This window comes from Trematomus bernacchii, unplaced genomic scaffold (genome assembly GCF_902827165.1).
Source record: "Trematomus bernacchii unplaced genomic scaffold, fTreBer1.1, whole genome shotgun sequence".
Taxonomy (NCBI): domain Eukaryota; kingdom Metazoa; phylum Chordata; class Actinopteri; order Perciformes; family Nototheniidae; genus Trematomus; species Trematomus bernacchii.
This window is the reverse complement of record NW_022987588.1, coordinates 5229730-5243772: the sequence shown is the minus strand read 5'-3', so window position 1 is coordinate 5243772 and position 14043 is coordinate 5229730. Positions and strand designations below refer to the sequence as shown.

The window sequence follows — 14043 nt, the reverse complement described above, 5'->3', positions numbered from 1 at the left end:
TCTGACCTTTAAACTCAGATTTAGGTCAGAAAAGTTATTACCAAGAGTTGTCTTTGAGTTTATTTTCCAGGTGACGGGCGGTCTGCCCTGGGTCCTGTTAGGATGAACTGATAATGACAAGGGAGGACAGATTTAAGTAAAGAAGTCACACATTAGACGTCCTCACAATCCTGAAAAAAATATGTAAAGGAATTATTAGTCTGAATTTGATGTCTTAGATTCTTTGGCCACATGGGGGCAGCAAAAACAAGCTGTAAACACAACATTAACATATTATCACATTTAAAGTTGATGAAGAGTCATGTCTCTTGAAAATTGGGAAATGTAAGTCAAATAATATTCCTTTTCATTGTGGTTCTGATTTTTTAGCTTAAAAAAAACTCTTAAGGCCAATTCCCGCTAAATATTTTTGCTATCTTCACAAGCTAGTTGCTAACGTTATCTGTCTACTGTTTGGGGCTGAGCAAGTAGTGTAAAACAATGGGTTTTCAGCTAAAACTGCTGCCTATTGTGGACAAAAATGCTACTGATGGGAACAGTTCAAATGAATTACACTGAGGTTAAAGATGCTAAAAATGTAAAGGTGAAGGGAAATGCATACTTGTTAATAATAATCACAAAAAAATGACCTCTTTCACATTACAGAGTTATTCAAACTATTGAATCCCATCATCAGGGACACAACATTGGTTAATGGGATATCTGCAACAAACCGGCTTAATAATAATTATTATTAACAAAAGTTAGACTGGATATGCAAAGGTCCTGTCTGAAAAGACGATAAATAAAAAGTTGTAGTTAAAATTCTTCCAGTGCTGGGATTTAAAGCATGGGTCGCTGAGAATGGCTGAAACAAACAATACTAAGCTGCAATAAATCACAGTGTGTTATAAAATTCTGCTTCTGCATAAAAAAGGGTTCAGTGGGTTTGACCAAAGCAGCATGTCTCTGTTGGCTTACCATGGCGTTGAGGAAAGGGGAAGCGTGGACCTGGCAGTAAAGGTTTCTGAAGGGTGACAGAAAAAAAGAGAAGGGAAATAATCGGTTATTAGTCTTTGTAATGACCACAACCAGTCAAAGTGTCAGCATACAAACTCAGTTCCTTCTCTTTCTCTGTGTTTTGCACTAGTTTTAGGCATTCTACTCCATGTCGAATTGGTAAAGTCCCTGGTGAGAAGCTTGTTATTTGAAGTTTCCCTCTGGAAGGGCAAGTGTTGTGGCTGATTCTCAACAGCTGGGATGTTTTACGAGTGCAGAGCCAGGAGCATGTGACACATCAGACCTCCACTGTCAGTAAATCAGTGCCACCTTTCCCCTCTCAACTCATTACCACATGGTTATCCTTCCTCCTATATCCTGCCTTCTCATCTCATTTTTTTATCCTTCTCAAAAGTTAGCTAGCTACAGACTGCTTCCTGGCTCGGCCGGTCCTGGCTACAGTCGGCTGTTTCCATTCAGCAGCTGGATGGAAAACTAATGAGGCAAACAACCCTGAGAATAGCATAAGCTGACTAAAGTGTACAACATGGACTCTAGAGAGTTTTGCCTGTTCCAAATAAACACTCTGTTCCCAAAATTATGTGAACTGTACCTGAGAAGTCTCAGCGCTCTCACATCACATATTCATACAACTCTACAACAAAACAGCTTGGTATTATTTGCGATTAGTTAAGAGTGTCCGATACATACCACAGGGTTGATGGGACGTTTAACGATGGTTTTCCTTGCCTTATCTAGAAACATGACACAAGATCAAATCAGTAAAGAAAAGTCAGTTCAGTGGAACTAATAGAAACTGAAGTAACAACACATTGCAAAACCATATGCCTCGCTCAAGATTCATTTAAACACAAAGCAGTTTTTGTTCTGTAAGATTGGTAAGTATCTAGTTATTTGCAATTCCCCCAAATGGGTACATTAACAGATTTATTCACAAAGAAATCATGACTATAAATAACATGAAGCCATACTTCTTGGAACTGTCAAAAGTAGCATGTGTTTATCTTAATTAAACATGAAAGAAAATCTAAAACATGTGCACAGATAAGCAGAAATGTTAGAAAGACAAATTCTGCACTAAAATAGCCAGAGTAACAATAACAAGACGTGACAATGATTAAATACCAGATAAGGTTTCGGACAACTACTTATTATACTAAACTATGTAATTATCCTCACTAACTTGATGGTCTGGGAAACACACACACATTCTGTCTTTGAACTACATTTATACATGTAATGATCTTTCACATAAATACATTTGCATGGATTTTGATGATTCTAATCAACATTACTTTTCAAAGAAACTTGGTTGATGAAATTGCCGTCGCAAGTACTACTGTTTTAGTTGGTGTGGGATGGACAATATTGTAAAAAAAACTGACATTAAAACATACCATCTGTGCCCCCTGAGCTGATGTTGTGAATGACCGGCTTGCTCCACACTCCGGTGACATCCTTAGCGTTGGGCTGGACACCGAACTCATAAGCCGTGTTTGGCTTCAGGTTGTCGATGACTGTGTCGCTAGTTGGGCAGGTCTGGTAGTTCCACTTCCTGTGTCTCTCACGATAACGCACGGTGTAGTGTCTGAGCCGAAGGCAGAACAGAAACAGAACATTTAAACAGTAAATCGTACGTCTAATAATAACCGATGATAAACATATCTAGAAGTACAAGAAGTACTTTAATGTCACCGTACAACTGCTGAGTATTTTCCGATACCATAAAAAAGTAATTCCAACAATGCTGACAATGATCTGAAACTGCTGGAGTTTGGTCTTATTTTATGCTCATTTTAGGAAAACTGTCTGAACTCCTTTTGAAATTATCCATCTCAAGTTTTTTCTAGTGTTGTTTAAAATTGCACATTCCAGCATGAACTGCAATGTCTGGATACAATGTTTTAATTATGTGGAAGAAAATTACTACTCTTTCCACAAAAGATCATATGCATTAATCTACTTGCTTTATTCAGAAATCACATATGAAACTAATAGTATAATTTAAAAAAGAATCTGTTCCAAAAGGCAAAGTTTGATTTCTTCTATCAAATGCTTCCAAAATGGAAGGAAAACTACGTTCAGATGTTGTGAGGGTTGTGGGACTCCTCTCCTAAACACGTGCGTGCACAGCGTGTTCTGGATCCACTGCTCAGTAACCTGAGAGACTCCAGGGAATCATTTACTGCTCATGCATTGATTCCAGACTCTCTGCAACAACTGCATGTGTGGGAAGAAGAGAGTGAGTTATCTGTTTCTATGCTTATTAAGATTACAATACAGCCAGTGTGCATGACATGAATAAGCTGAAAATCTCCATGATTTAGAGCGATTCTGTTTCAGCACACCTTTACACTGTACCATCCGTCTATCGTGGCTTTGCTCTGTGGCCGAGGTGTTTAGTACAATAGTAAAAGAAGTGTTAATTAATAATTTTCTTCATTAATCCAGTGCTATTATCTGTCCATACATGGAGACATTGCTAACATGAACTGTTAATAGCTAGTTTGGTATACTTTTAATAATGGCAAGTTGCCAAAATGTGAAAAATACAGAGGCTCAAGTCATCTTTGCAGTTGTCCCTTTCCTGACGTGTGTTACATAGGTTGTGCATGTTAATGGTCTGCAAAGGCTCAAGTCACAAAGTTCACTCCAGAGGGAGTTTCTCTCCCACACACTCTCCCCCCCCCCCCCTGTCTGAGACGCCTCCATTGGACTCCTTTGTTTACTTCTGTAACATAGTGACATCAGTACGTAACACTTATATTGCAACACATTGTACGTGATAGGCTAAGGTGCGGGACATATTGTTGTTGTTGACCAATAACAACAGAGCAGACTGGGCTCTGGTTTCAGACAGAGGGTGAAATAGAGGTGCTGCAGCACAGGCAGTATGAGAAGAATAAAGATATTTTTGAACATTAAAGCAAGGAGACATGTCACAGTAGACGCATACAATACAAATATGTACATGAAAGTAAGCATTATAGGGTCCGTTTAAGTGATTGGGGGGTTTCAGTTGCCTACATTTTTGTATAAGGAGGGGTATTAAAGCCCCTGCCCAAATAAAATTCTTGAAAATGTGTGTTAGCGTCTAAGCTTACCCCTCCTCAAGACAGTCATTCATAACGTTGCCTTCATAGGGAGTTTTCAGCAGGGTCCCCCAAGACAGGAGAACTGAGGTGGGCGTTACCGAGCCGATGACCAGGTGTAGCGGCTTCTGCAGTTCCACTTTACCTAAAAAACAAATGAAGATTTTACTTTTAAGTCCATGTCACTTTAAGGATAATGTTTTTAAATCAAGTGTTTTATTAGCATTACCTGTGCAATGCTTTTTCACATCATTGGTTGGGATGGGCTGGACGGCTATAAGGTATTTGGGTTCAGCATCTAAACACAGAAGAGGAACAAAATGTATGTTGTAGACACTCATCAATCTCTTTCAGCCATGACTAAAAGTATTACATTCAGTCAAATTAAAATGTGCATAAAAGCAACTTCTCATCTCTAGGTGGTTCTTTACAAAGGTATGTATCAATGGCTTTTCTTACCAAACTCAGTCTCGTACGGCTGTCCGTTTTCAGGCAGCTTAATAAACTGTTTGGAGAACATGCTGCTGCCGTAGCCCAGGATGTAACCCTCCAGCTTGGTGTCAGCGTTGGGACGCAAAAACTTCATAACGATGGTGTCTCCTGAGGCGTTGATCCGGACTTTCATGTTCTGACGTCTCACTGTGGAGGCAGGGGAGGAATCAATGTATCCATTAATTGTTGATTTGAGAGAAAATCACCACATGCAGGACATGGACATTTGCAAGAAGGCCTAAACGTTTCTGCACACTTCAGTCCATTGCTCATACTTTTATGACCAAACCAGGCTTCATGTCAATATGGAGCCTCATCACAGCAAATGTTTGACAAAAGGATTTTTCAGAGATTCTAATGACATCAAATAGAGCACTTCTTTGCTTTTTCATGCAAGTTTCCATGGGAAATGTAGTTTAAAATTATATATCTGAAGTTCAAGATATGAGCAACAAAGTCTCAAAAAGGGAGTATCAATCTATACGAGCAGCAACCATTGAATCACAAAACATATAACAAAGGATTAAAAGAAAGGAAATACTGCACAACAATGTGGAAACTGCAGTTCAAACAACCCTCAAACCAACTTCTTTATGTGTCTTTCTTCTATTTTAGTGGTTTAAAAAAAAAGAAAAGAATGAAAGCATGTGAGGAAGACTTCAAGTCAAAGCAGCTGTTGCTGTTTAAATTCTGCTGAGGCACAAGTTTTACTGAAAACTTATGATAATAACACTTTTTGTTGTGGATGTATGACTGGATGAGAACATGACTTGTATACATTCAGACTTTTATAGACAGTACACACATCTAGGATCTGCCACCACAAGCATAGTTAGCTGGAGCTTTCACTGTATACAGTATGTTATGTAAGTGGGAACAGGATACAGGTGTGCTTATAAAATGCATCTTCTGTTATTTTAAATGAAAAAGCATTGTTAAAATGAGAGGACAACTTGATCTTGTTGATTTGACAAGAAAACGGTATGATGTAATACTTTCTTAGTCTGTCTCTTCCACAGAAACACACTGAAGTCACTCTTCAAGAAACCACACATTTCTCGTAGAAATGGACTTGAACAGAATACAGTCCTAATCAGCCGAGTCTGGGGACAGATATTGGATGAGGAAAATAATCAACGGATGAATCATAGTAAACCAAAGCCAGCTTCACTTGCTCTGAGAATTCTGATCAGAGTAGTGGTAAGCCACTTGGCATTACGGTACATTTTTGTTTTGAATAATGGATGATTATAGAGTTTTTTCTTTCTAGTATTTTTTGTTCCGCTTCTACGCTTGTGCAAGATGCCATTCTTTACTATAGTAACATAGTTAGAGTCATTTGACTGTTTCTTGGATGTTTTAACTTGGTGAGGTAACCAAAAGTCCAATGCCCAATGAGCTATGACCATGAGCTTGCATGGTGCCGTAGAGGCAGCTTTTAGAGTCTATAAATCAAATAGCCTTGGTGTGATGGATGTATTAGCTTCACATTAAGGTTGATAGAAATGAGGGGTACATATTTGGCAAATGTTGGATGTAATTGTTATTGTAAATGTAGTTGACACCTTCCGAACGCACATAAACACAGACTGTTATCCCTTCTGGTTTATGTTAACTCTTAACTTCTGTGAATGATGCGAGTATAGTCACTAGACAAGCAGCTCTAGGTCTCTGCAAGAACAATGAATGGATGATTTGCTTATTTTCCACTCACCAATTGCTTCTATTATGTGGCCTTCGAAATGAGCCAAGAACAAGCCATGCTAACAATTATCTAGTTTGTTACAGGCATGCTAATAGACATCAGAAACTCAAAAGTGGGACTTAATTGTAAAACAAACAAGAAATAAAAACCTTTTTGTAGACTTGGCCGCTGATGGTAAGCAGTAAAAGAAAGATAGAAAAGCTTTTCAAATCAACACTGTTTGTATTGCATTTTGTGTGTTTTAATTCAACGATTGAAGCCCTTCATAAATCTAGATTGTAATAAGAGAAGACTCATACATTGTAATTATGTTTTCCATCTCTTTTTTAAGCAGTGGAAATCACCAATGAGTCTATAGGGGCCTAACACTACACCCTTCATAGTCTATGAGGCTACAAAAGATGGACTTTCTGCCTGGATTATGGCTCCTACTATACTCTCCACAGCAAGTCCCTGGCTCATATTTCAGCATTAAATGAAATAGTGGAACTTTTCATGAGGGATACTGCCAGCAGCTGCCAGACACCAAAGCAGACACTGACAGCGAGAGAGGGGGAAGCCCTGGATTTGAAAAATACCCTCATGCTTTCCCAGTGATATGTTTCCTATCAAAACTGCATTTGTTTTGATTCTTCCATCAATATTTCCGATATAACACGACCGACTTTGGCTCAGACGGAGAGGGGCTCAGAGCGTTTGAAACATTAGGAAACTTTTGGCAACTTGAGCTAAACTCCAGTACAAGCAAACACTGGCTGAGTCCCACGACAGCCTATCCAGAGCCCGGCCATTTGGCCCACACACTGCTTAGGGACTGTAAAGACTAATCAGTATTTCCAAAGAAAAATTAATAAAACTTTAGGAACAAATCCAGTCACAGTCCTGATAATCAATCAGCTACAAAACAGAGGAAAACTATTGACAGGAATAAAGTTGCTAAGCTACAAAGTCATCTTGTGTATGTTTGTGTGGATGAATATTGAGCAAAACATTGAGAATAGGATAACACATGTTCCTGAGAGGCTGCACTGCCTGTGACTCTGACATTTGAACACATGAGATCAGTGGACATGTACAACCTCATCAAAAGACATGTAACCTATGTAATTGAATCCTAAATCCAACCATTACTGTAACAAACATTGATGGATTAGAAAGTAGGCTTACACCGGGTGAAAAATAAGCCTTTGTTTCACTTGACTGTCAACATTGTTGATAGAAAGTCAATGGAACAATCACAAAAAGATGCAAAATGCCAACTAAGAAACGCAAAAGACCAGTAAGAGATGCAAAGAAATCACAATTTGACTTAGAGCAGCAAACAACCCAACATAAATCTGTTTTAATAAAAGAATATATTACTTCATCTGTATGTTATGTAGAAATGGTGTCAGATTCTGCGGACAGCATCACAAATGCCATTCCGCCTCACATACTTACACAGTATTTGAATGTCGTGTACTGTAAATCTCATAATGAAGACAAATCGTTTCAATTAAAACATCATGACATATTCGGTCTGCAGAGAATATAACCAATTCATCCACGATTACTGTACCAAATCCATCAAATCGCCCGGAAGTCAGCCAATAAACATGTCAGATTAGGCGGTAAACAAAGCCACATCATTCAATAAACATTTCAACATTGCATTTTTCCTGTTTTGGGCCTAATAGCTAGAGGATGTAATCCCGCTGGCTTGGAAAGCAGAAACACCTACCAACTGGAAACTGAATCCTGGCTCAGCGGAGCGGAGCGGCTATCTGTGATCATCAGCATGATGGATGATCCTCCAGAAAAGGGAGTAGGTTAATTGGGTTGTCAGCAAAACACTTCACTCACTTTGCACGGCTGTGAAACATGATATTTATATGTCTGTTTGGTGTTGGGAAATCAATATGAAAACAGTCCTCGTGCATGTGCAAACAACAATAAGTCCTGATTTATTGTCTGACATTATCAAACCGCAGAATTCCTCTATTGGCAGCTATCGAATTCCCCTCTGTCTCTCTTGGTTCACATGTGGAGGAGTGCATCAAAGTAAACACTCTGAAAATAAAAACACTAAGATCATGTCAAGACTTTTCCACTCATGCTGATGTGTGAACTAATACACTATAAATATCTAAAGCAAAGCCTCAAAGGAGAAAAGAAAACCGCTCGGAACAACTCTACAAGGCTTGTTTTGTTTTCAAAATGTGCAATGGAAAAGAGGTTTTCCGTTACTTGTTGAAATGAGTGCGGTTATTTTGGTGGTGACACAGAATCATGAAGTCATGTCAGTTTTCCTCGAGCAGCTGAACATCACAGCTGAGCTCTGCAGCCTGTAAATCCCCCTGACTAAATGAGGGTATAAACTCCTAATATTGGTGCAATATATCCGCCCTACAAGCAACACACACTTTCAATTAAACTGACTTTAGATGGCACCTTTCCTGAGTGATTTTACGCAGCTCTGGGGTCCAGTATTTCAGCCTCTCAGGTTTCTGTCCTGGAAAAGGAGAGGTGAAAGGGGAGACTTGGCTTCCAGCTCCTCGGAGGCTGTTTTATGGCCCCTTGGTGAAACAGTCACCTTCATTTAAGGCAATGAAGTGTGAAAATCTCTCTGAGCTCCGTGCCAGCCGGAGCACAGAGGGTTGAAATCATTTAGTTGGTGAGCGAACGACAGCTGAACTGACCTATACAGTATAATCTCCGATGGGAATATCCCTTACTAAGTCCTCTGAATACACGTCATGCAGCCTCTTTGATCCCGCCCTCTGGTATGAAGCATGTCATTGGTTCACAAGAGGCCTCACCTTGCAGCCCAGTGGGAAACAGTCGTCCCTGGGATCGTTCTCCAACATTTTCCCTCCACCTTGGCAGCTTCCATGCAGGTCCCCCCGCTCTCACACAATAAATCCCCCCCTGTCAAACTCAACAGAGCAACAGCTGTTTTCCCCTCCCTCGTGGCAACGCTCCATCCCATCCCTTTCCTCCTTCACTCAATCTTCGCTGTCCTTTATGTGTCAGCGACCATCTTTCCATCAACCTGATCCTTGTTTGACTTCCTAAAGTGATTTGAATGTATCTCTCTTGTCCTCTTATCTCCTCTCATATTTCCTTCTCATTACTGTAATCTGTACATGACATGTGGCCATGTTTTATCTGGCTCAGCAGCAGTTTCCAGGACATATATTGTTGTGAAGGGGTAGTGCTAAATCATTTTTGGTATTGGATTGAAATGAGTATTAAAGGAAATTAAAAGCCTTGGGAGTTATAGATCATCCAAATGTATAGACTTGTCAAATGTGATACCTTCTGGTGTATAATCCTACAGTATCTATGACATAAGAAAGCATACACTCATTGCATAACATGTTTTTTTTACCCCCAAAACCAGGGCCTTGATCCAAGAAGAACAGAGATACAGACGTTCAACCTTCCTTCCAAAGCAAAAACACACACTTTCCTTTCATCTGGCTCCCAAAGTTGCACACTGAGAACGGTCCGCACGCCAAGTTCAGCCGGCCAGTTACACACTGGAAGCAGCCTCTTTCTCCACCTCTTCAACTATCAACTCCAGTCAGCTCACCTCAAATCTCTTTTACCATCATCAAAAGTCTTAAAAGGGATGCCAAGTTTAACCCGCAAAACAGATCATGGCTGCGAAGCATACAGTGGATAGCCAGGGTTCAGTGTGTGTGTGAGTGTGAGTGTGAGTGTGAGTGTGAGTGTGAGTGTGAGTGTGTGTGTGCGTGTGTGTGTGTGTGTGTGTGTGGATACAGCAGTGAGATAATGAGACAATATGAAAAATGTTTGTGGAAAATGTTCTGCTTCCCAAGGATGTCGTGAGAATCATAATCAGATAAAGGCTTAATACGTTATAATCTCCTTATTAAAGTGCGTCTGTCTTTCCTTTAGGGCATGTGGCGAGGGGGGCAGGGAGGGCAGAAACTATATGTTTACTGCTTTGTTGTGGTTTATTTGCAGGTTGTTTTCTAAAAAGATCCATTAACAAGAGCTGCAATGTGTATCAAACAAAAGAGGCAGTTAAAAAATGTTTTCCCAGAGGCGATGATTGAAAATAATTAGCCGACTTACAAACTCTTCAGATCCCCTGCATGGTGGGCAGAGTTCGAGGAATGCCGTCCCACCATGTTGTCTACAAGTCTAACCCCTGACCCCCTACCTGGAAACACTTTCATTACAACCTGTGAGAAGCAGTAACTGATCTATTTCACTGTGTCTGCTCAGCTCGTTTCAGGGAAATATGGATAAACCACGGGGATCGTAAAAACCCTGCTTTCTAATAGAGGCAGGGCTCAAGAGCGGAAAGCTCATTTTCCGTTAAGGGTTTAAGGTTCAACAGCAGAAGTCAGTATCAAATCCACTTATATTGAACATGACTTATTTCAATGAATCCCCTACTGGGTCTGTTTAGTTGTGCAGGGGGACACAAACTGCTGAGAATTTATTGCACTTGGTGCAGAAACAAGTCACAATATACAAGGACACTTAACACTTAAGAACTATAACTCACTGAAACAGTTAAAACACAGTGGGGTTCATTTCTTTGCAAGTTTGCTAAGGAAATAATATGGTACATTACTCTTCAAACAAAACCTTGGAATGACAAATAAAATCAGACTCCCTTAACTCCCTTCTTCACTATTTTCAAAGCCAAGTGTGGTAATCACAAAAATGTGTGAGGGAAAGAGCTAAGCTCAATTATTTTTGTGTGTGTTTTGGGGGATTTCTGCATCAGAAGCTGCCAACTTTCTTTATGATGTTACAAACGACATGTGTCAAACTGTATCCATCACTTTGCAGAAACTGGTTACCTCGATATGGTTATAAAAAGCACTTTCTCTTGTCATGTATCCTTAAAACACATATCAATCTTAGTAACTATGACATATTCTCTCTCCAAGGGTATCCCAGCATGCATTTGGCCGAAGGCAGAGAAAGACATGGAACAACCATCAGTGCATCAAAGGGCTAAAACACAAGGACAATTACACTAATGTTCAATTTCACTTGCAAGGACCCACACGCAGAGAAGACTAACAACACACCCCTTCACGTGCATTCAATAGTCATGTGGATTTCTCAGTGGAAGACATTAACTCTGATGCAGGCCTGACCTACCTCTGCTCCTGCGGGGCGTCGAGGGGACAGAAAGAACTATCCCAGCGATGAAGACCAAGAGAAGAAGGACCAGAAAGCTGTGTGAGTGTTGCTGCATCCCCATCCTCATCTCTGCTGTGTTGTCTCTGCGTCTCAGGTGTAAAGCTGTCAGTGATCTGAATCAGCTCAGATCAGGAATAAGAGAAGCTGTCACTCCTTGCTGATTGGATGAATCGAACAGGTTGAGTTATTGTGAGTCTGGTTGGGCGTCTCTGGAGTGGCTGGACTACTTCTCTGAGCTGGTGGTCTCAGGACTAGTGCAGCTCTCTGGACTGTCTCCTGGCTGCCCTGCACCATCTATACCGCTATAATGGAGGGAGGGGACAGACAGAGTCAGACACACACCCACTCCCATTACCCTCCCCCATTTTCTTTCACTCTCCATCCCAAGCTCTTTTTTCTCTGGAAAAGGGGTGAGTTTTCTCTAAGCCTCCCGCCCTCCTCTGTCTTTTTTTCTGTTCTCTTTTTTTTTTTTTTTTAAGTCTGGTGTGTCCTCAGCAATCCTACTTTCCATCTGCAGAGGCCTTTTGACACTTTTCATTGTTTCTTTCTCTCCTTTTCCTAGCTTGTCTCACACTGAGCACTCTAAGTTCCCTGTTTTGCTACTCTGGAAAACAGATTTGCATGGAAGAAATCTGGTTTTACAATATTTTTTACATTTTCACTTTCTTCAATATCTGCACAGAGCACAAAGCACTTAGCTTAGGTCAGTTTTGATATGCCATTACAAGGTTAGGTTATAGGAAACAGGCTTGGGAAACCGCTAATGGAAAAGTGAGCATTTATTAAATAGACTTTGGTGTTCTGCATGAAACTCAAATCTGCTAGACACCCATTCACCACCATGACATCTGCAACCTACTTCCTGGCTGCATGTCTGTATGTTGACACTGGACGTACATCATGAAGTGCAGATTTGATCAATAATATAGTTTTCCTTCAAGCTAACTTTTTTTGCTTGATTGATATGACATCCATTTAAATATACTGTACAACACTGTTTTGCTAACTGTCAACTACTTACCCAAAGGATGCATCTGCACACATTGCAGACGAAGGTATTCACATACACGTTATCCTGGTTTCTACTGTTCTCCAGCTAGAACTACAGGACTATAGGACTACAAACTTGCAAAAGCACACAATAGACAAGACACATTTCACACAGGGAAACAAGAGATCATAAGAGAGAATGAGGCAATAAACCGCAGACAATATGCAATGTGATACAGTAAGTGCTAAAGATGTGTGTATTGATGGAAAAAAAAAAGTCTTATCCAGGTTTCTGAATCCATGATTCATTGTTTACACAGACAAACCCTGGGATACTCAAAACAAATTAAATCGCCTGCAAACACATGCACCCTATTACTGTGTGCATGTATAGGGGGGTTTATAATGAGGAATGTGTGCCAATTTTGTTGTTCTTTACAAGCAACAACACACATACAGAGCAGTGCATATCTTTCTTTTCCTTCCCCTTTAACCAAACCTCTATCTTAGCCTGAATCTCAACCTACAGCCAAGTTATGAACTAAATATAAGCTGTTAAAGTTGGGAGGGCCAAAGTTTGGGTCCCTAGAAAAGGCAAGTCCATGCAGCATGCACAACTCCAGATTTATGTCCCCACAATGCCATATAAAACGAACACATGCTTTAGTCAGGAGCATATGAAGACTAATTGGAACAGTCACATGGGCTGTGTGTATCCAAAAAGTTATGAGTGTACAGAGAATGTCTGCCATTATATTCCATGGAAACAATGTCTCTCATTATCTGATCCATAAATATATTCCCTGCCAATGACAAAAGACACATTAACATCACATGCAGCGCAGATCAGCTCAGGAAAACATGGCATTTGTAGCCATGTGTCGCACACTTCTACATGACTCTCTGGTGCATCGCAAACACATGCTGGCTGTGTTGCATCATGGGCTTCCTTTGAAGTCAAACTAATGGTATATGAGTGTTTGTGTTTCCTAGAGTAGTTTTATCCATGGTCAGCCAAAAGTCTCAGCCAGAACTCGGGCTTACTCGGGGGGTGTGTGCAATTTTGCAAGGCCCACACGTCCGCTTGCACGTGTGTGTGTGTGTGTGTGTGTGTGTGTGTGTGTGTGTGTGTGTGTGTGTGTGTGTGTGTGTGTGTGTGTGTGTGTGTGTGTGTGTGTGTGTGTGTGTGTGTGTGTGTGAATACTCCAACATCTCCGCCCTCCAATGCAATTGATTGTACTCTACATGTCTTCACACGAGACAGGAAATGTTGTCGCGCGCCAAAGGAGGTGTGTCTCCAGAGGAAGTCCCTGAACAGATTGTTGCAGTGGAACCCCGGCCTCCATCACGCCAGAACACATTAAACACAGATGAATCATAAAGAGCATTCTGTAAAAACGATAACGAAAGGAAAACATTCGGGGTGTAACCAATGGGACCAAAACTGCTTGCTGATGAGATTTGTTTGTGTACGAAGTCAAGGTAATTGTGATGAGGGAAAACACTGTAGTTAAAGAAAGCCATGTTAATGCCTCACTATTGTTTTGTTTTTCTTTTGTACTTCTTCTGTGCTAAATTCAAGAGGGATTCTTT

At 40.5% G+C, this 14043-nt stretch overlaps 1 protein-coding gene across 5 annotated transcripts in view; it reads right to left on the bottom strand.

The window, feature by feature from the left end:
- Positions 1-12116, bottom strand: part of LOC117481052 (target of Nesh-SH3) — a 28234-nt gene extending 16118 nt beyond the window's left edge. The window contains exons 1-8 of one of the 5 annotated variants that reach the window (XM_034128525.1): positions 11419-12116; positions 4551-4730; positions 4321-4389; positions 4104-4236; positions 2397-2587; positions 1690-1733; positions 961-1006; positions 42-107 (exon numbers count right to left, since the gene is read on the bottom strand). In XM_034128525.1, the coding sequence (XP_033984416.1) occupies positions 42-107; positions 961-1006; positions 1690-1733; positions 2397-2587; positions 4104-4236; positions 4321-4389; positions 4551-4730; positions 11419-11527 (838 nt within the window). In that variant the 5' untranslated portion in view covers positions 11528-12116. The remainder of the gene's footprint in view (positions 1-41; positions 108-960; positions 1007-1689; positions 1734-2396; positions 2588-4103; positions 4237-4320; positions 4390-4550; positions 4731-11418) is intronic. The other 4 variants (XM_034128524.1, XM_034128527.1, XM_034128528.1 and 1 more) reach the window with 4 other exon arrangements.
- Between the last annotated feature and the right edge of the window lie 1927 nt (positions 12117-14043).